This window comes from Bactrocera dorsalis, chromosome 4, assembly GCF_023373825.1.
Source record: "Bactrocera dorsalis isolate Fly_Bdor chromosome 4, ASM2337382v1, whole genome shotgun sequence".
NCBI lineage: Eukaryota > Metazoa > Arthropoda > Insecta > Diptera > Tephritidae > Bactrocera > Bactrocera dorsalis.
In genome coordinates this window covers 26,263,927-26,286,170 of record NC_064306.1, presented here as the reverse complement: position 1 = coordinate 26,286,170, position 22,244 = coordinate 26,263,927, and the positions used below count along the sequence as shown (strand labels likewise).

The window sequence follows — 22,244 nt, the reverse complement described above, 5'->3', positions numbered from 1 at the left end:
AGGTGCGCTGATTGATGTCCTCATTAGAGTAAAAGTAACATCACCAACGTCCATGAAGTGCGAGGTGGCTTGTGGCATTTGTATAAAGGTGCGCGAATTCGAGAGAGAGACTCTGTCATCGAATCCTGGCATTCAGGACGGTGGATGAACGTCATCCGCATCAAAGCGAATTTCTTCAACATATCGGGACGACCCGATGGAAGAGAAGGGCAAGGTGACTAATAATATCTAATGAATATGAGCGCTTGGATCCCACCTATGAAAGCTGCACTGTGTCAAAATCGTGCTTGGCGACTTTAACGCCAGAAAAGAAGCTATCTTTGGCGCAGCGGTCGGAAAATGGATTGTCAAAAATGCATTTTCTGTTAGTTGCTTGAAGCAGATAGCTTCCACAGTTTGGAGTGCGATAAAATTTCATTGAATAAATTATGAGACTAAAATTTATGTATATATGTATATTCAAAATATTATTCGGGTCGGAGGCAGACAACAAATTTATCTACTCATAAGCATTTTTTTTACCAAAACGAGTTACTTTGTGAACTTTTGGAAAAAAAATTCCACTTAACATTTATTTTTACCAAAACAAATACACTTGTAATATTTTAAAAGTTTTTTTTTTATAAATAAATAAATGAGTTTAATCTCAAATATACACAATCTTCTAAGTATATATAGTATATACAGAAATTCGATTTTAATTTCACATTTAAAAATGCAAATACAGTTACATTGATTTTCTATTGCAAAATTTTAATTTCATGCCAGAATAAAGCTATTTCTTTCGAGCTTTCAAACTATTACCACAAAATTCCCGCTCTATGAAAATGTGTGAAAAACCCTCAAATAAAAAAGGTGATTTGTAAACTACTGCAAAGTGCAATCATAATATTTGAGTATGAGCTTATAAGCTGCACATTGCGGTTAAAAGCAAAATGTGAAAAAACAACAGTAAAAAAACACACTCACTGCAACAACAAATATTTGTAATCATAAACATTTTCCTTTTAGCGCTCGTTAATTGACGTCTATTTTTTTTAGCTGAATTTTTGTTTTTTCATTAGTTATGTTATTTTTTATTATTAGTGTTGCTTTTATACCCCGAACAGGGCATATTTAGTTTGCCACGAAGTTTGATTTACTCAAAAAGAAGCATCGGAGACACTAAAAACATTTATACATATAAATGAACAGTGTGTCGAGCTAAGTCGATTTACCTATCTCGGTCTGTGTGTCTGTGTATACGCAAACTAATCCTAACTAATTCGCTCTTTAGGCTCTTGAAAAGTTCCAAGGAGATCCGACGTTTTTGAAACAAATTATGTTTAGCGATAAGGCCCATTTCTGGCTCTGGCTTAATGGATATCTAAACAAGCAAATTTGACACATTTCATCCAGGTTTGTTGGCTGGTGGAATCATCATATACTCATATTTCTTCAAAAATAACCGACATTTCATGCCTAAAATTGGAGCTCGTGATCTCGACGACATTTGGTTTTAACAAGACGGCGTCACTTCCCTCACTCCGCATCAATGATTGGATTTCTTGGAAGAACACTTCGGTAAGCAAATAATTCCACGTTGTGTGACGATCGATTGGTCATCAAGATATTATGATATCACACAGCTAGACTTTTTCCTCTGGGGATATGTAAAGTCAAAAGTCTATATGGACAATCCCACTTCTATTTAAGCCTTGGAGAACAACATCACGAGTGTCATTCGAAACTTACCAGGTCGAAATGCTCGAACGACTCATCGAAAATTGGACTCAAAGGATGGACCATCCAAGACATAGACGCGGCCAACATTTGAAGGAGATAATCTTCGAAAAATAAATGCCAAAGAGTATTCTTAAGAATGTTATTGCTGTGTTTTTTCATCAAAAAAGTAAGGAACCTCGAAATGAATCACCCTTTAGCATATAACTTCCAAGCAACTGATCAACTTAAACCATGCCAGAAATGATACACCTGTTAAGGGTATTATAACTTCGGTGTAACCGCAATTCACGGCCTTTCTTGTTTTTGTTATTTTTGATGTTTTTTGTTATCTTTATTTTTTAATTGCACACATAATCTCTTTGATGTGCTTTGTGCTTTGTTTATTTTTGCTGTTAAATTGTTTTTCATAACATGCTTTGGCCATGTTTAGTTGCTGTTGTTGCTGTTGTTGTTGGTAGAGTTGCGCATCAACACAAATTGAAAATTCGGAAGTTTCATTACACATAATATTTATATTTGTAATACATGTAAATGGGCGAGTTGGCGGGAAGCTGAGCGTGAGCGGATTATAATAAATTATACATTTACGTGTATGTATGTGTCTGTTTTTTTTTCCGAAGCTGTGTGTGTGTGTGGGTGCTTGGCAGTGCAGTTTATTACTCAATAAGCATGATGGCAGCATAAGCGCACATATTTATGTACATAAGTCGGCTGGCTGCCTGATGAGCATTAGAAATTTGTTGCTTTAATCTGCACATACGCATGTTTACCGTTTTCTTTTGGCAAGCCAAACGGTTAATATAACATTCATGCTCAGTTAAACAAGTAATTTGCACAAAATTAACCAATGCAGTCGTAATTTATGATTCAGCAGACAGACATGCACACACACGCCCATACATATGCATACATATATGCAGATAAAAGCTTGCAGTTAAACACATAACAGTCATTGTTAGGCACATTCGGCTGTGTGGTGTCTGTGTGAGTGACGCGAAAACTCACAATTATGTGGGAATGAACGCGCCCATAATTCATGCATTTTTCACCCGGGCCAAACACCCGCGCTTCAATGCGCACACCATTGCCTTCCCCACACACACAAACATATATGTGTGCTTCGCACGTACGTGCACCGTTGCCCGTGTGTTTGGCTGCAAAACGAGTTTCTTCGCAGCGTCAGCGACAAGAAATGCACTGAGAAAGACACTGAGCGATGGTGTTGAAGGCAAACTTGATGGAAAAATGAAATGCATTCTTGATGACTACAAAATAGTTGCTTTGAAAGGTATGCATGCATTTACATACCAGCTAGTACATAACGGTATATTGATTTCATATGCAACATTTGCTTTGTGCTTAAAATATTAATATTAATTTAATTTTCTTGTTTAACACGAGAATTTATAGACACCTTGTGCTCGCTAGCGATACTTTATTCACTAAGCATGCTTACATAATATTATACGAATGGACTTTAGTTATAAACATTTTGCTCAGATTTAAAACATAAAATAAATTGTATGCAAGTGGAACGAAAATGGATGATTTTAGTAAAATGTTATAGATTGCGCTTAGACTTAGAAAAAAGTATCCTTTTCAACTGAAAAATTTTGCAGAGGAGGCTGATTTTATGTGAATTCTGGTTAAATATCACTTAAAATGCAAAACCGCGCATCAGAAAAAAAATCGAATATCCCTGTCAGATATAATAACTAATATATAACCCATATATAACTAATATATAACCAATATATAACCCATATATAACCAATATATAACCCATATATAACTAATATATAACCATTTTATAACCAAAACTCAAATCGCCTGTAAACTTATGAAAAGTTATTTTAAGTTATTTTGCATTTTAGGTGACGATTAGTGCATATGCTGACTATTCCGCAGTCATGCCTGAAGAAAAAATCTTTGCTTGCGCAACAGTAAAATGCAGTTCCCTTGTCACACGAGTCATCTAGATGTCTTCATCAGGGAAATTATTATATTATTTACAAAAAAATTACTTAAGCTGTAGCGATTTTTCTGTACGAAAAATTGTTTTAGAAGACTTTTTTGAAGGGACCACAAGCACTCGTGTGCTATAAAGCTTTGAATGGTTGTCGTTAGTTCTTAAAAAAATTATGGAAAAATTAAAGGCATTATGTTTGAAGTTCTTGCAGATAACATTATGCTTGCATATCTCTCCAATAACCGCCCAAAAAACAGATGTTTTAAAGAACATATGTATAAACAAAGTACGTCATCTTTAGAATGCTTCTGTTGTTGTGATTGGTCCGCCACAAAATTTGAGACCATAAAGATGATTTTATTTAGATTAGATTAGATAAATAAATGAGGTTTGCACCGCGACTTAGATCTATTTTGCCCTCTCCCAGATCAAAACGCCTCTCTTAGCCCCAGCATAATGATAAATTCCAATATATTGCTAGGTGCTATCGAAACTTGGAAACATGGATCCAAGGGTCTTTATTTTCCACCTACAGACTGCTAGCAGTCAATTAGCAGGTGTTCTGCAGTTTCAGGTTCCATGTCACAGAAGCGGCAATTCGCACAAGAAACAATTGTTAAATAAGTGCCTCTTGAACTTACATTGGCCAGTGCAGAAGGAGACAAGTAGCCTGAGTTTGTCTCTTGGGAGCAACTTGGCATGGCGCATGCTTTGAAGTTGTTGCCAATACCCTTCCCTATCATTCCTTCATCCTTGCGAAGCAGCTCCTTTATGGTAAGGGGACTAACCGCAATGAGAATTTGGGACCTACCATGTTGGTGTACGCTGCGGAGTGGGCGAGCCATCAGACAGTTCATTCCCGGCTATACCTTTGTGGCCGGGCTTCCAGAAAAGGTGCACTTGGCTAAGACCTGATAGACTTTTAATCCGCTCTATACATTCCTATACCAATTTCCGATATTAATGTTGACATGCAATATTAGACTCAAAAATAATATTTAGCGAAGTATTTATATTAAAACAAGATAGTTTCATAAGAGGGTCGACATTATAGAAGCTGTTTAAAAAATGGTCGAATAAGCCGTCCCTCATTCCTTCGAAGTTAAATCTATGCTCGTTTGCTGTAATCGTTTTCACTTTCTTAAGCTTAACATTATACCTTTAAGATTGAATAAATTAAGATTAACTTCTATTTTGATAAAAGTAACAGTGTCGAACTGTGAGCTATTTAGACTTTCCTTATGTCTCAAGCGCCTTATGTATTTCAATAGGAAATCCGAATTTGCTTCAAAGAAATTCTATGCATTAATGCTTATACACATTTGTTTTTGTAGGAACGAAAAATTTCTATTTCATAAACAAGGAAAATTCAATTTTATTTTTCTTAAAGATTTTTTTTTTCAAAATAAAATTTTTTTAGCCAGGTTTTAATTTTTTTAATTAAATTAAATTTTACTTTTTTAGATATTCTTTTAATAAAAAATTAAATTTTTTGAAATTTTAAATATTTTTTAATTTTTTTAATTTTTCTAAATAAATTGAATTTTATTTTCTTAAAGATTTTTTATCAAAAAAAAAAAAAATTATCTATCATCATTTAAATCTCTATTTAAATTTTAATTTTTGTTCCAAAGAAATTTGTTGGCTCACCAACAAATGTCGAACTATTTTAAAGGTCAGTGAGGCCAGTCTCGAAAAAATAAATATGCGCCAGCGATAATCCGCATGAAATCCTTCTCGCACGATTATGTAATTTACCGTTAACAGTGATGCAATAACAGTTTTAAAATTTTCAATTCATACTTACATTTTCAGCAACATATTTGCCTTTGTTGTTGTAGTTTCTTGTTATTATTGTTGTAAATTTTGTGCACTGAATATTTGATTATCAACTCCTTTCGCTGCTCAATATTCAATATTCGTTTGAATGCGGGCCGCAATTAAATGTACACCTGCAGTTGCAAGTAAAATTAAATAGAAAATTTTATTTTATTTTTATTGATTTTTTCCTCATGTATTTTGTTGCAAACAAAACATGTCAAGCAACAACACACAGAGTTCATGCACACAGTACGGTATTTAGAGTTTTTGCTTGCGAAATGTCTATTTGTCCGCTGAATGTATTGTTTGGCCGTCAAATATTTTGTTCAACAGTTTTGCGACTTTCACTTTTCACTCAAAATAACAACAACAAAAATATATTAAATTATAAATGCAAAAAATGCTTTGCATTTCATTTATTTTTTATTCGAAAATATGCAATTTTATTTTTTAGTCCGATCGACCGATTTTTTTGCAGGCAGCGCGCTATTTTAATTACTGTTATAAAATTTGCGAAAAATTTGTTGTGTCTTGGTGTAGTTTGCATTTTAAATTTGTTGTGCACACGCCACATATGTTGTTGTTGTAATTGCCGAGTAATTTTATTACTAAATGCCGTGCAATAACTGTTTATTTGGTGTCGCGCGTGTATTTTTTGAAGGAAAGTAAAGAGTGAGGAGGCGATTTTAAATTATAGATTAATAATGGAATTTAAAACATAATAAAAAAAAAACTTTTAAAATAAAAAAAATAAAAAAAACAAATGGAAATATTAATAAAAAAAATTAAAAAACAATAATCGATAATTTAAAAAAAATATCAGGCATTAATTTTAAGAAAAAAGTGTGAGGAAATATATTTCTAATAACAACATTTTAATAAAATAAATAAAATTACCCAAATGTCGAATAAATAATAACATTTTTTTGATCCAACTTTTTAAAATAAATTAAAATTAAGCATAAGAAAAAAATATAAATTTATAAAAAATTCTTAATAAATCAAATTTATAAAAATATTGTGAATAAAATTTAAATTTAAGAAAAAAATTTTGTAAAAACACGTTTTTAAAAAATTAATTAATTAAACATAAAACTTAAAAAAATTAATTAATTAATTAAAAATTAAATTTTTAACGATTACTATTAATAAACAAATTTTAAAAAACTATAAACAAATTATTTTTAATTAACTTTTAATGCAAATTAATTGATTTTTGTATAAATTTAAATTTAAAATACAATTCATTTATGTAAGAAGTTAATTATAATCTATTTTTGTTAAAATTTTTACTATTACTATTATAAAAAATAAAAGTTTTAATTAATTTAAATATAAATTAAATAATTTTCACCTTATATTAAATAAAATGTTTATAAGTTTAAATTAAAAATTATTTAAAAATAAATTCTAGAAATAATTAGAAAAAAATTGGGAAAAATTTCAAAAACCAAAAAATTTTAAATGATTAAGATTTGAATTAATGAAACTTAATAATTTCTTACAAAAATATATACATAAATAAAAATAAAAAAGTGTATTAAAATATATTAAAATTTAATTAAAAACAAAAATATAATTTAGAAGCATTTTTTGATTTTAAATTTATTTTTTATTTAAATTAAAAAAAATATAATAAACTTTTATAAAAAACTATAAAAATATGTATTAAAATGAAATGAAAATATATTTTAAAAAATTTATAATTAAAATAATTTTTTTATTATAGAAAAACATAAAAAAATGGTTACAAGTTGCTAAAAGCAAAAAGTTTTATATTAATAAAATTGAAAATAATAAAACTTAAAAGTTTTTTTAAAAAATTTGCCCATAAAATGAAACATTCAAATAGACAATTTCAATATACAAAGAAAAAACTAAAAAGTGTATTAAAAATATATTAAAATTTAAGTTTCAAGAAAAATAAAATTTATAATAAATTTCTTTTATTTAAATTTAATTGTGCATTTATATTAAAAGACATTACAATAAACTTAAAAAAACTATAAAAAATTTATATTAAAAATAAATTTAAAAAATTATGTATTGAATATTAATTAAAACACAATTTTTTATTAAAGAAAAAATTAATTTCTAGAAGCAAAGAATTTTTATTATTAATATTTTAAATAATGAAACTTATTTATTTCCGAATCCGAATATAGAATTTCAATAAAAAAGGAAGAAAATAAAATTTAAGTAAGCAAAAAAAAATAAAAAAATAAATTCTTAAATTTACATTTACTTTTATATTTATATTAATTTAAAGGTAATTTTAATTATCGCATAAAATTGATTTATTGCTCTTTCTTAAAATTACTTTATCAATTTTTTACAAAATTCGCATTAATTTTAGTTACTTCAAACAAATATTTAAATTTTCTCCCAAAATAACACTTTTTAGGAGTAAAAATAAAAAAAAGTTAATCAAGAATATGTTTTTTATAAGCACTAAAGGAGGTGTCATATATTTCACATCTCCATTTCAGAAACAAACGAAAAATAAATATTAATTTACAAAGAAAAACTTTAAAATTTTCAAAAAATTGAAGAAAACCAAGTATTTAAAAAAAAGCTTCAAAAAAATATTGTAAAGATCTTATATTAAAAAAAAATTTTTGCACATAAAAAAAACTAAAAAAATTTGATACAGCATACATAAAAACCAAAAAAAAATAAGTAAAAAAAAATTGAAGACCTCGAAATAATATTTTTTTATTGCACTCAAAAAATTTTAATAAAAAAAATTGTATATGTAACATATAGAAAATAACTTAAGCAGGAAAAAAAATAGCTTGAACTCAAAAAATTTGTTGCTTCAAGAAAATTTTCACAAAAACTATTATTAAAGTTTATCAAAAAAAAAATCACAAAAACTGCTTCATGTGTATATTAAAATATCGCGTATTCAGCGCAAATTTTCAAACTTGCAACACACGTAAAAAAATTTTGCAATTGCAAACAAAAAGCACCAAAATCACAACACGATCGCTTTGGGTGTAACTGCGTGCGGCTGCTGTTGTTGCCTTCGCCGCCACTGGACGATGCATTCCAAGGTAACACACACTCAATAAAGTCTCAAAAAAATCGTTTTAAGCACAAGTAAAAAGCAGAAAAAAAATAATAATAACCAACTAACGGCAAACAGATCGTACGCTGTATTGGCAGAATGACTGACTAGCGAATTGGCAGACAAACAGGCACTGGCACACTTCACGGTAATGCGCGCACTTAACAATCACTTTTGGTTTCGTTGCCAGCCGAGCAAGAAATGGCAAAATGATGAGCGCACCAAGCGCTGAAGACTCGCAAAGACTATCACGAGCCGCAGCTAGCCAACACGACTAGACAATGGATATCAGCAAACAACACAAAAAAATTATAGACTATCGTCTTAATTGTAGAATGAAGACTTACTACGGCGGCGCACAGTGGCTAGCGACTGGTGAACTGGCGTACTGAAGTTTGAAGACTAAAATGTCTCGAGCGAACTGTAGGTTGTAGGCTGCTAGGCTGCCAGCTTGTTTGTCTGTCTGTCTGCCTGTTGGTGCCAATAACCAGTGCACAGCTGTTAAGTCGGCGGCAGCAGCGAGCTGCGCAGTCGCCGCACAGTGTGAGAGGTGCGCAACTTGTTGTTGGCTGTTGGCTGTTGGCCAAGAGCTTAAGCGACAAGAGTGCGCTTTATTTATGCGTTTGTGTGTATATTTGTGTGCGCGCAGAAGAAGGAAGTTGCCGTTAATGAGCGCCAATGAGCGCAGCAACCAAGCAGCTTCGTGCGCTGCGCGAGCGCAAACGAGCGCCAACGCTGACTGCAAGCGATTTAAGGCGCGCCAATTACCTACTACACACACCTTAATGGCTTTTAGCTCGAAGCTGTTTACTATTTTCAACTGACTGCAATTGCTGCGGCGGCGGCAGTGGCTGCGCCTGCGGTCGACGCTGTTGGCTATGTGGTCATAAAAGAAGCAGGCAACAATGTCATCGGAGTTTGCCACCGATTGTCTGTTTGATATTGAATTAGTGTGCTTTATGTGCTGTCAAAAACATGCGCACATACATGCATACATACATACAGGCACATATACATATATGATGGATGGTAGTAAGAGTAAATCACAAAATTCGCTTGGAAATTCCCGTGTGTACTTAAAATAGAAGCTTTATAACTTTTGCACACTTCAAAACATATGTGCGCGCCTTGGCCTGTGCCAGGTGGAAGTGCTCAGCGCTTGGCGTACAAAAGACTTAAGCAGCGAACTCGCCAAATTGCAATCAAGCGCGAATGACAGGCGACCGCGCTCGACCGAACGCGACAAATGCCCATTTGCGCACAACAAAAGACTTAAGCAGCAAACTTGCATTGCCAACACACACACACATAAGCACTTGCAGCAGCTGTTGCAAGCAGCGCTCTCGTGCGCGCAAATTTATATATAAGGAAAGGGAATTTAATGGCAAGCCATGAAAGATGAAAAACGCAAACAAATAGCGGCAAGCAAACACACACATACACTCATACATATGTATGTGGATTGCAGCATTTCATGCAGACCGCATGCGCTCAGCCAATATTTATCAACTTAAATGAAAGCAAACACCACGAGTGCGCGAAAATAGCAGCGGTAAGCCGTAGAAGAAGAAGAAGAGGACGAAGAAAAAGACGCAGTAGAAACAGCAGAAATTGAAGCTGAAGCCCATTGCAAAGAAAATGTAAATAAAATATGTAAACAAGAGCGTATTGCAACAGCGGCACGAGTGCGCTTTAGTTCATACGTTTTCATGTCAACATCTGCACTACATGCATATACCTAAATATATATTATATATGTGTAGATTTTTATGTGCAAACATGCATGGCTGGAGTCTAAGGCCACGCACTGCTGGCTGCTGGCTGCTATCTTGTCTGCATTTCAGTTCAAAAATGCCAAAGTTTAATTACTATTGTGGCACTTTAACATTGTACAGCCGCGGCAGCAGCAACGGCAACGTTGGCGACTACTCGGCAGTGGAAAGTAAAGTCTTAGCGCGCTAAGTTTTTGCAAACCAAAATTTCATGAACGGCATCTGTGACTTGTGCAGCGCCTAAGCTGACTTAAATCCTTGGTTTAAAAAGCCAATATTCAAATGCTCTTAAATTATATTCGATTATTCATAATTATTGGTTATTTTCAAGTAGTTGCTTGCAGTTTTTTATCAATAAAATTTTTAAAATATACACAGCTTCTGCAGTGACAGCTGCCAATAAACCAAAAAATGGAAGTTTTTTCAGAAAATTTAATTTAAGCAGCAATACATAGGCTGCTATATATATTTCTGGACTAGGCAACACTAAGTGTTGCCAGGTGCAATCTGACATTTCCATTGGAAAGTTTGACATTTTTTAGCATAACATCACTCAGAACGTTTTGTCATTTAATCGTGAATTGTTTTATTTACAGGGAATTAAAAAATTCATCTCGGCCAAAAAATGGAATTAACTCGTGAACATTTTCGTGCGATCATTTTTCACAACTTTCGACGTGGATTATCATGACAAGAGTGCATCGATGAACTAAAATCTCTATGAAGCACCATCCTATAGCACTGTGAAAAACTGGTACAACGAATTCAATCGTGGCCGACGCTCGCTCAAAGACGAATTCCGTGAAGGTCGTCCAAAAACAGCCGTTGTGCCAGAAAACATCGATGCCGTACGTGAACTGATAATGCAAGACCGTCATGTAACATACCTTCAGATAGAGGCATGCCTATGCATTTCTCCCACCAGCATACATTCGATATTGCATGAACACCTGGCCGTGAAAAAGGTTTGTTCTCGTTGGATTGGTGTAAAGAAATGCTGAAAAAATACGATCGCGGTGCTTCAAAAGACGTTTATAAAATCGTCACAGGTGACGAATCATGGATCTATGCGTATGAGCCCGAAACAAAACAGCAATCGACCGTGTGGGTCTTCCAAGACGAGCCAAATCCAACGAAAAAAAAAAAACAAAAAAAAAACATTTTCGTTGATAAATATTCCTATTTTCATTATTAGGCCAGGAATATATATAGCAGAATCACAGCAGCTATAACAATACCAAACAGATTTTTCCTATTCCCCACTTAATAGTTTTTATGGCTACTTTTGATGAGACTTCATATTGTAAAAATTTAGTCTAAAATCGTCAAAACTGTTCGGGAAATATATTGTGTATTTATGCAAGTATTATTGTGATATTATGGTGTCCGTCCATATAAGCAAATTAGGTAAGAAGGGCGCCATTGTTTATACATTGTGGCAAAAAAGTACATACAAACCACAAACACCTTGTTGAGATGAGCTCCTGTCGCCCGAACGAATACAACACTCTCCACATCGACATGTTTATTAGGAAAAAACAGCAGGGCATCACTGACCAGTGAATACAACACTCTCCACATCAACGCGTTAATTAGAAAAACAAAGAGGGCATCATTGATCATCTCCACACCAAACTGTTTTTGTTCCATTTTTCATCTTATCCCAACGAGAAGGTGACGCTGTGCCGTTTTTGGTTCTACACAATTCTAGAAGTCACGTTCGCCGATACACACGCGCCCGCACCGTCCTTTTTAAAAACCAATTTTTGAACTTTTGAATTTTTGCATTTTTGGCATTTTCCGGCCCCTTTTGTATAAGTAATCAAATAACTCTTGCGTTTTATATCAAAATCATATACAAGTGCTTACGTGAAGTCACTATTTGGTATTAAGTGTATTTTTTCCGGCCCTTTTTTTATATAAGTAATCAAATAACTCTTGCGTTTTATATCAAAATCATATACAAGTGCTTATGTGAAGTCACTATTTGGTATTAAGTGTATTTTTGCTAAATAAATAAGTAAAATTATATTTGAATGTACATGAAACATAAAAATTTGTGCTTTTCGCTAATTCAATAAAAAAAAAAAAAAAAATTAAATAATCGAATAAATTGGTGATGAATTGAGGTATGGTACTAAGCCCCGCAGTAAACATTCAATAACTGGTGAACCTGAAAGCTAAATATGGTCCTTCGAGGAAAAAAGAACGGCACTATGGCGGAAAATTAAAATAAAAACGTTCAAAAGTGAATAGTGGAAATTCTTGGCGTGCGGTAAAGCAAATTAAAATCAAAGCGGTTCAAAAGTGAATAGTGGAAATTCTTGGCGTGCGGTAAAGCAAATTAAAATCAAAGCGGTTCAAAAGTGAATAGTGGAAATTCTTGGCGTGCGGTAAAACAAATTAAAATAAAAACGTTTAAAGAGTGAATAGTGGAAATTCTTGGCGTGCGGTAAAACAAATTAAAACCAAAACGGTTAAAAAGTGAATAGTGGAAATACATACATATACATAGATATATACAGTTACGGCCAATAACACAGAAGCATCCATGTATATATATACATGCGCTTAAAACAAAAAAAAAAAAACAGTTACAACTTTTACACAGAAGATAAAGATTTTCGGAAAGGTGCAGTGACAAAGTGAACACATATACACATATATTATGCAATCGTAAAAAAAAAAAAAAAACCGACAAGTGATTCGGTTGATAGCGCGGCGTGTAGCAGATTTCCACATAAATTTGTGTATTACGTAGAAAACGAAAACATATTGCAACAAATTTTTATTTTACGAAGTGGAAACATAAAGAGTCACATATACCGTGCATACAGATTACAACAACATTTTTTTAATAAATTCCCAAGCAAATGGAAATGGTGTAAATGTGAAGTGAAAGAATAACAAAAAGCAACAAAGCAAAAGCAGTGAAGATTTTGTATGTGACTAGTTTCTCCAATGTTTTCTGCCCCCTTACCTATTATTGGTGTTGGAAAATAATTATCGATATTAATGTGAAATAAATATTGATACTATACAATCAAAAAACAAACGGGCGTGCAACTAACATATAATGGAAAGAAACTCAATCTAAACGGGCGCGGAAAGAAAAAAAATAAATAAAATAAAAATAAAAATAAATAATAAAAGTAATTAAATACATCAAACAACAAATACACCGGGACCTGTGACCTGAAATACACTGCGAAGACAGGAGGAGGACATCAACCCCTATATGGAAACATTTACACCCCCCAAAGTGAGTCGTATCGATTCCTACTAGTATCTTAGCACTTTATATATGTATGTATGTATATGTATGTTTGAAGCCCATATTGGTTCATCTAGTTCAAAGTATTTCAAAGCGGTTGTGTAAAAAACAAAAAAAAAAAAACGAGATACACAGATGTATACATACTGACTAAATACACAAAATAAAATCAAACATACATAGTTATTCTATATACATACATACCTTACCATATATTACAAGTACATATATTTAACAGCTCAAAATATAAATAAAAATTTATAATAACATATATTTGGGGTACTCACAACCCGTCGTAAAGCATCGGAAAATCGTGAATTTATACAGTTACACTGGTTTACAAAAAAAAAAAATATATATATATATATATTTATATTAACATATATTTGGGGTACTCACAACCCGTCGTAAAGCATCGAAAAATCGTAAAATTATACAGTTTTACACTGGTTTAAAAAAAAAAAAAAAATTTTGTTGGGTTTCATACCAAAATGAGTTCACACATTTACAATTCTCGATGATATGTTTTCGAATCATTATAACCTATAACTTTGGAAGACTTGTGAAAACCCTAATTATCGATACTAAAAATTTTAGAAATCTATACGTACATACAATTATATATATATATACATACATAGATAAATAAATAAATATTTTCATACGTACTAATCTGTACATGCTCACATAGTACGTACTTTTATTCAAAGTGACCGCTTTAACGCGTACACAAACAGGGACAGTCAGAAAAGTCCGCATATATATAATATATAAAGTTTACAACCAAACTACATACAACCGCTTAAACGCTAAATCTGAAATACGCGTATTTTATTACTTTCAACAGAAATTAAAGCTCTTATCGACGCGAAAGCGCTTTACGGTTCTCTAAATTTATTCGTTTGCTTTAAATCAGAAAATTGTATATATACACATATATTACCATTTTTCATCTAAATGAACACAGATTCAAAGGAATCTAAGTCTCATCAATTTCTAAAAATACCAAAAATGATTTCGGATGAAAAAAGTCCATGTACACCGGCAGAAGCTACACGCTCGAAGCAAGGTGCTACAAAACAAAAACGGGGTAAAGACGTTTCGTACGCTAAATTTTTATCAGAGAGTGACAGCTTAATACGATACTGCACTCGATTCTCATCTTCGCCGATTCTAGATAATTCTGAATCGGTACTAGAAATCAAGAATCAAAACCTTGACAATTTTTGGACACGTCTCCAAGCGGCCTATGACGCCATTGTAGAAACGGATGATTCGGATCTTCCGGAAAATTTCAAAACCTCGGCTTACTCCAAATATGAAAATTGTCTTGACCAATATGAAGAGACAAAAGCCATGATCTCTGATCAATTAAAATTAACAAGGTCAATCGCACCAAATCCACAACTGAGAGTAGAGTTACCACAAACACAGGCCCAAGAGGCAAGTTCAGGTATTCACCTCAAAGTGCCAGCATGTGACACAGAAATTTTTCATGGGGGTTATGAACAATGGCCGTCCTTCCGGGACATGTTCACCGCCGTTTACATAAACCACCCAAAGTTGTCTAATGCACAAAAATTGTATCACCTCCGATACAAAACAAAAGGTCAAGCAGGCGTCATAGTAAAACAGTTCGCCCTTAATGACAACAATTTCAATTTAGCTTGGGAAGCTTTAAAAGAACGATACGAGAATGAAAGAATACTGGTCGACAAACAAGTGACCATATTAATGAATTTACCAAAAATTCAGAGAGAAACAAGTGAAGAATTCATAAAGCTTCAATCCACTGTTTCGAATTGTTTGTCGGTTCTAACGACCCAAAATATTCCCACTGACAATTGGGACCCCATACTGGTAAACATATGCTCCGCGGCATTACCCGAAAAATCGTTGCTTTTGTGGGAGCAATCGCTCTCTTCGCGAAGAAAGTGCCCAACGTGGCAACAGATGAAAGATTTCCTAACTACCCAATATGAAATCGCGGAACGGGTAGATAAAAAAATGGTCAGAACTAAAAACGTTCAACATGACCTAAATCGCAGCTTCATGCGACCCCAAGCTAATAACAACAACAATTTAAATCGTAGTTTTTTCAAAACGCAATCGTTCACTTCCGAACAAAACAATCATACGTCATGCGAACTATGCACAGGAGGGCATAAACTCAAATCTTGCGATAAGTTTAAAAAATTGAATATTAATGAAAGGAACACCTTTGTCAGATCAAAAAGACTCTGCACAAATTGTTTGTCCCATTCTCACAATCTAAATAATTGCGAAAGCAAATTCAATTGCGTATATTGCCACAAAAGGCATCACTCAATGTTGCACTTCAATAATTTCTCCAAAACACCCCAAACTAGCGCTTTCCCAAAAAGAGCAACGGGTTTAGTTGCAACCGCAACTCCCGAATCTCAAAATTCCGAAATATGCCAAGAAACCCCTTGCTGCTCAAAGGCTGTAAAAACTCAAACGCTACACAGCGAAAATCAAAGTAGGGTACTACTACCCACAGCAGTTGTCTCCATCGAACATCGAGGAGAACTGTTTAAGCTCAGAGCCCTAATAGACCAAGGATCACAACGATCTTTCATAGCGTCTAGGGCACAAAATAGGCTAAAACTGCCAACAAAACAAGCCAACTTTGAAATTACGGGAATGGGCGGACGAGTGGTACAAAACTCAAGTAAAATCTGTCCCATTACCCTAATTTCCCCCCAAGCGGATAAGCGCATTCAAGCAGATGCAATAGTCTTACCGCAACTAACCAATATGTTACCAAGCTATCACATAAATAGCAAGCAATGGCACAAGGTTACACACCTAAAGCTAGCAGACCCCAACTGCAATACCCCCGCTCAAATAGACCTTCTATTAGGCAGCGATCTCATATCGCAAATTATACTAGAGGGTGTTGAGAAAATTTCTAAAACACTACTGGCGCAAAATACCATTTTCGGATGGGTCCTAAGTGGACTAGTTGCGGAACCAGTCACAGCAATGACAACTCAAGTTGAGGAAATCTCAAACGAGTACCTCAATTCACAACTGAGAAAGTTTTGGGAGTTAGAAGAACTCCCCTCCATTTCAATTACAACACCAGAAGATCAGTATTGTGAAGACTTTTACAAAGCCACAACTACTCGATCAGCTAATGGTCGGTATGTCGTCCGACTACCACTAAGACAACAATTTCCAGACACACTCGCCTTAGGTCACTCTCGCACCTCTGCAATGCAGCAGTTTCTAAGTATGGAAAAAAACCTACTTAGAAAAGGTGAGCTAAAACAAGATTATGATGGGGTCTTGGAAGAATATCTTCATTTAAATCACATGGAGGAAGTAAGCCCATGTGAAAAAATCATAAGAGGCAAATATTACTCTTTCTACTTGCCACATCATGCAGTAGTAAAGCCCGAGAAAAAAACAACCAAAGTTCGAGTTGTCTTCAATGCCTCAAGAACCACTAGCTCGGGGAACTCCCTAAACGATATCCTGTTTACGGGACCCACGCTCCAACCTGATTTAATGCTGCTTATTCTAAACTGGCGTAGTTTCAAATACGTATTCAACGGGGACGTCGAAAAAATGTATAGACAAATAGTCGTACATAAAGACGATCAAGATTTTCAGCGCATTATTTTCCGAAAATCCCCCAATGGTCCACTTCGCGACTTCAAGTTAAAAACAGTTACCTTTGGCGTGAACTGTGCCCCATATCTAGCCATCCGTACACTCCACGAACTGGCAGAAGACACAAAGTCAGAATTTCCTCTGGCAACAAAAATCTTAAAAACACAAACGTATGTAGACGATATTCTGTCTGGGAGCCACAGCCTCTCACAAGCATACGAGTCCTTATCACAAGTGACAAAGGCCCTCAACACAGCAGGGTTCCCCCTAAAAAAGATTACGGCAAATCACCCAAATATATTAAAAGACATACCAAAAGAAAATTTGTTGGATACTAATTTCCTCATATTCGAAGAGGAAAGTACCACAAAAACTCTAGGCATCCAATGGAATGCGGTATCGGACCAGTTCTCCTATACGACCGAGTCCATATCCGCATTATCCGCCGTTACAAAACGCCAAATTCTCTCTTCTGTGGCAAAACTTTTTGACCCCGCAGGATGGCTTTCGCCAATTATGATACAAGCCAAAATCCTGATACAAGAACTATGGCTAGATGGTACCGACTGGGACGAGCAAGTAAAACCACTTCGTCTAGAAAAGTGGTCCCAGTTCGCGAGTAATCTGAACGACATCTCGCAGATACAAATTCCACGGTGGGTGAACTATTCTCCCGAATACAAAGTGGAACTACACGGCTTCTGTGACGCCTCTGAAAAGGCATATTGTGCCACCATATATGTGCGCACACAAAGCGATACCGCAACCACAAGCCACTTATTAGTGGCAAAAGCAAAAGTTGCGCCTCTAAAAACGGTAAGTCTACCACGACTTGAACTATGCGGCGCCCTCCTACTAGCAAAACTAGTTTCCATGGTGCAGACCCACTTAGACATGGCAAAATACAAGCTATATCTCTGGTCTGATTCCGAAATAGTCCTAGCCTGGTTGGAAAAACCCCCACATGCGTGGAAAACATATATTTCCAACAGAACGTCTCAAATACTTGACCTAGTAGGAGCAGCCACTTGGCGACACGTAGCCAGTGCTGACAATCCTGCCGATCTAGGTACAAGAGGGTGCAAACCCCTGCACCTGGCCACCTCCACGCTCTGGTGGAATGGCCCTCGATGGCTAGTAGAATCTTCCGATTCTTGGCCACAATCGCCGCTGCGCAACATAATTGCGCCCGAGAGTCGAAAAATCAACACCTACCACACAATATTGGAGGATAATGACATCCTTGAACGATTTTCATCGTTTCCCCGAGCCCTCAGAGTCGTCGCCTATATGCTCCAGTTCATAGAGCGACTGAAACATAAACTGAAAGGAGCAACTTACCCCCAATGCGATACATTGACGCACCAAGCCTTACAAAAGGCAAAGGTCGCTCTTATCGCATCAACTCAAACGCGCTACTTCAGCCGCGACATAGCATCACTAAGAGAATCGAAGCCGATTGATAAAAAAAGCTCCCTCTTAGTGCTAACCCCGTTCCTAGACACGAAAGGGCTGCTTCGGGCCAATGGTCGGCTTGCCAATTCAAGCCTAACATACAATGAGCGCCACCCCATAATAATACCTGAGAAATCTCCATTTGCCACATTATTCCTACATTACATCCACATATTAATGTTGCACGCCGAAAACCGTCTCATGCAGCATGTGGTACGACAGGAATATTACATTCCACGTTTGAAGCCCCAAATCAAGAAATGCATTTTCAGGTGCAAGATCTGCACTATGCATAAACAGAAAATGCGAACACAGATTATGGCAGCACTTCCACCGGAACGCTGCAACTTTGCTCCGCCTTTTACCACTACAGGTGTAGATTTTGCTGGTCCTTTTCAGATAAAGGCTTCCATGCTAAGATCTCCTACCCTCATGAAAGGCTATGTGGCTGTTTTTGTCTGTTTCACAACAAAAGCAGTACACCTGGAGCTATGTACTAATCTGACCAGGGAGGCTTTTCTTGCCGCATTTGCTCGCTTCGTCGCAAGACGTGGTTTTCCTTCAAAAATCATGAGCGATAATGGCAAAACATTTATTGGAGCCCAAAGAGCTACCGAGAAACAGTTTGTGGAGTTCATGAAACAAGTCTCACCTGACATTGTTCAAAAATACGCCCCTCAAGGTATAAACTGGCAATTCATCCCCCCAAGCGCTCCTCATATGGGTGGTTTATGGGAATCAGCGGTAAAGAGCTTTAAATCTCATTTCAAGAAGCTCGCTGGCAACCTCAAATTCAATTATGAAGAATTCACGACATTGTTAACCAGAATCGAAGCCGTTCTCAACTCACGGCCTCTCGCTGTACTCTCGCAAGACCCCTCCGACTTTGCTGCCCTTACCCCAGGGCATTTTCTTAAAGGAGCACCCATTCTGGCCACACCTGAGCCAGGCATGGAGTCGCCGTCCTTACTAAACCGATGGGAACGAATTAAAATTCTCCATCATAATTTTAGCCGACGATGGAAAGAAGAGTATTTAAAAGACCTTCACAAGAGGTATAAATGGAAAATCCCAGAACAGGCTCCAATGCTTGGAGATTGTGTCCTAATTCACGACGATTGTCTTCCCCCCACAGAATGGCGGCTTGGCCGCATAGAGAAACTTCACTACGGTTCTGACGGGCACATCCGGGTGGTTGATCTCCGTACGCAAAACGGAACGCTAACCCGGCCGCTTGTAAAATTATGTTTCTTACCAACGGCCGCCACTTACGAAAACGCAAATAATAACCCTGCCTAAACTGATCCGAAAGTTCGGGAAAAAGCAAATAAATTAATAATATCATTCAGAAAAACCAAAAAAAAAAAAAATGATTACAATAAGCTTCAAGCCGTAAGACCAACGTAGACCTACATATATATCGCAACCCCATAGACGGACGATCCTTTAGTCATGCGCCCTCACGTGGCATCCTGTTCATGCACGCTTACAGGGATTCAACTTATAATCATTACGATTTTCTCTTTCCACAGATCGATATGGATACACCGGTAACCCCCACGCCAACTCTCCGGTCGGCTGTTACTGTGCCTCGCTCCGGACCTGTTCCAGTGGCAGCGCCCCGAACCATCACGGCAGCAAGGGCGACAACCGTGGCACGTAGCTCAACACGCGCATCACCGACGCCGGCGCCTCCGAAACCGCAACGCACCAGATGTCCGCTCTGTTGCCGTGCTCACAGGCTGCAGCATTGCTCTATTTTCAAGGGAATGTTACCCGTACAACGCCAGAAGGTGGCACAGGCACATGGCCATTGTTTAAACTGCTTGGCCCAGTCACACGCCACGCTTGAATGCGAATCTGCTACTTTGTGCCGGTTATGTGAAAGACCACATCATACGTTACTCCACCGGAACGCCGGACATCCTGGCTCACCAACTGTACTCCGCCGCCGTACGGCCCCCCGACGATCGCAGCCTAACCGTGTGGCACGGCAACCAGAAGCGGGATGGTCCTGGCGCCCCCTCAATACGACTTCCACGCGCAGCCAAGTAAGGCCACAACCTCACCGCCCCACCGGCCTGAGCGGCGTTGTAGCTACGTTACAGGCACTACAGCGTCTACTAGGCTAGTACTCGCCTAGGGGGGGCAGGATGTTGAGATGAGCTCCTGTCGCCCGAACTAATACAACACTCTCCACATCGACATGTTTATTAGGAAAAAACAGCAGGGCATCACTGACCAGTGAATACAACACTCTCCACATCAACGCGTTAATTAGAAAAACAAAGAGGGCATCATTGATCATCTCCACACCAAACTGTTTTTGTTCCATTTTTCATCTTATCCCAACGAGAAGGTGACGCTGTGCCGTTTTTGGTTCTACACAATTCTAGAAGTCACGTTCGCCGATACACACGCGCCCGCACCGTCTTTTTTAAAAAACCAATTTTTGAACTTTTGAATTTTTGCATTTTTGGCATTTTCCGGCCCCTTTTATATAAGTAATCAAATAACTCTTGCGTTTTATATCAAAATCATATACAAGTGCTTATGTGAAGTCACTATTTGGTATTAAGTGTATTTTTGCTAAATAAATAAGTAAAATTATATTTGAATGTACATGAAACATAAAAATTTGTGCTTTTCGCTAATTCAATAAAAAAAAAAAAAAAAATTAAATAATCGAATAAATTGGTGATGAATTGAGGTATGGTACTAAGCCCCGCAGTAAACATTCAATAACTGGTGAACCTGAAAGCTAAATACACCTTAAATATTCATCAATATTTATTCTTTTTCAACTTCAAAGTAATCCCCACCAGATGCAATACAATTATGCCAACGATTATAATCCAGTCCTCGAAAACACTTTTTATAAGCACTTTTTGGGTTGACCTTCAGCTCTTTCAGCGAATTTTGTTTTTTTCATTTCGATCGACTGAAAACGGGTTCCACGGAGTGCCAGTTTAAGTTTGAGGAATAAGAAAAATTCACACGGATCCAAATCTGGTAAATACGGTGGTTAATCATGTTATTCATTGCATTTTGGCTTTAAATTTGGTCACAATAGTGGATTGATGCAATAGTGCATTATCATCATGTAAAATCCATGAATTGTTCTTCTACAATACCGCGCGTGTTCGACGTCTCGTAAATGCTTAACTTAAATAATTGAAAATTAGATAGACCGTTTTCATTATGCCAACATTGGTTCTAGTTACAGAGTACTAAACACTCTTCACTCTCCGCGATCTGTTTAAGGGAATCAGAAGGAGACCTAACCTCAGTATTGATCCAAGACTTTAATTTCAGGTATCTCGTCGGCCTAGAAGTCTTTGTGGGCCGAAAATTTGAGGTTATTTTGCAAGGAATATCGAAAAAGTGATTAAAAACGTAATATGAGTCATTTATATAAGGTTATGTTATTTATGAGCCATTAAATAATAAAACTTAATTAAAATACACTAGTGCTGGTAATTAGAAGATATAATTACTTTGTAGAATCCCATACTAATG

The 22,244-nt window shown here is 36.0% G+C and overlaps 2 protein-coding genes across 7 annotated transcripts in view; one reads left to right on the top strand and one right to left on the bottom strand.

The window, feature by feature from the left end:
• LOC105223247 (mucin-19) overlaps positions 1-22,244 on the bottom strand; it is a 70,818-nt gene that overhangs the window by 14,474 nt on the left and 34,100 nt on the right. Inside the window, exons 1-2 of one of the 6 annotated variants that reach the window (XM_011200907.4) lie at positions 8,933-9,079; positions 5,502-5,646 (exon numbers count right to left, since the gene is read on the bottom strand). In XM_011200907.4, coding sequence (XP_011199209.2) covers positions 5,502-5,515 — 14 coding nt within the window. In that variant the 5' untranslated portion in view covers positions 5,516-5,646; positions 8,933-9,079. Of the gene's footprint in view, positions 1-5,501; positions 5,647-8,646; positions 9,080-22,244 lie in introns of those variants that run through there. The other 5 variants (XM_011200904.4, XM_011200905.4, XM_011200906.4 and 2 more) reach the window with 5 other exon arrangements.
• Positions 12,608-21,091, top strand: LOC125778438 (uncharacterized). The gene is made up of 2 exons (XM_049456005.1): positions 12,608-13,619; positions 20,258-21,091. The coding sequence occupies exons 1-2, from the start codon at positions 13,596-13,598 to the stop codon at positions 20,855-20,857; spliced, it is 624 nt and encodes a 207-aa protein (XP_049311962.1). The 5' UTR covers positions 12,608-13,595; the 3' UTR covers positions 20,858-21,091.

Bases quoted from the DNA above. Each gene is read 5' to 3' on its own strand.
- LOC125778438 (XM_049456005.1), top strand. From the start codon at position 13,596: ATGGAAACATTTACACCCCCCAAA. The intron at 13,620-20,257 runs GTGAGTCGTATC...CTCTTTCCACAG, and splicing joins AAACATTTACACCCCCCAAA to ATCGATATGGATACACCGGT.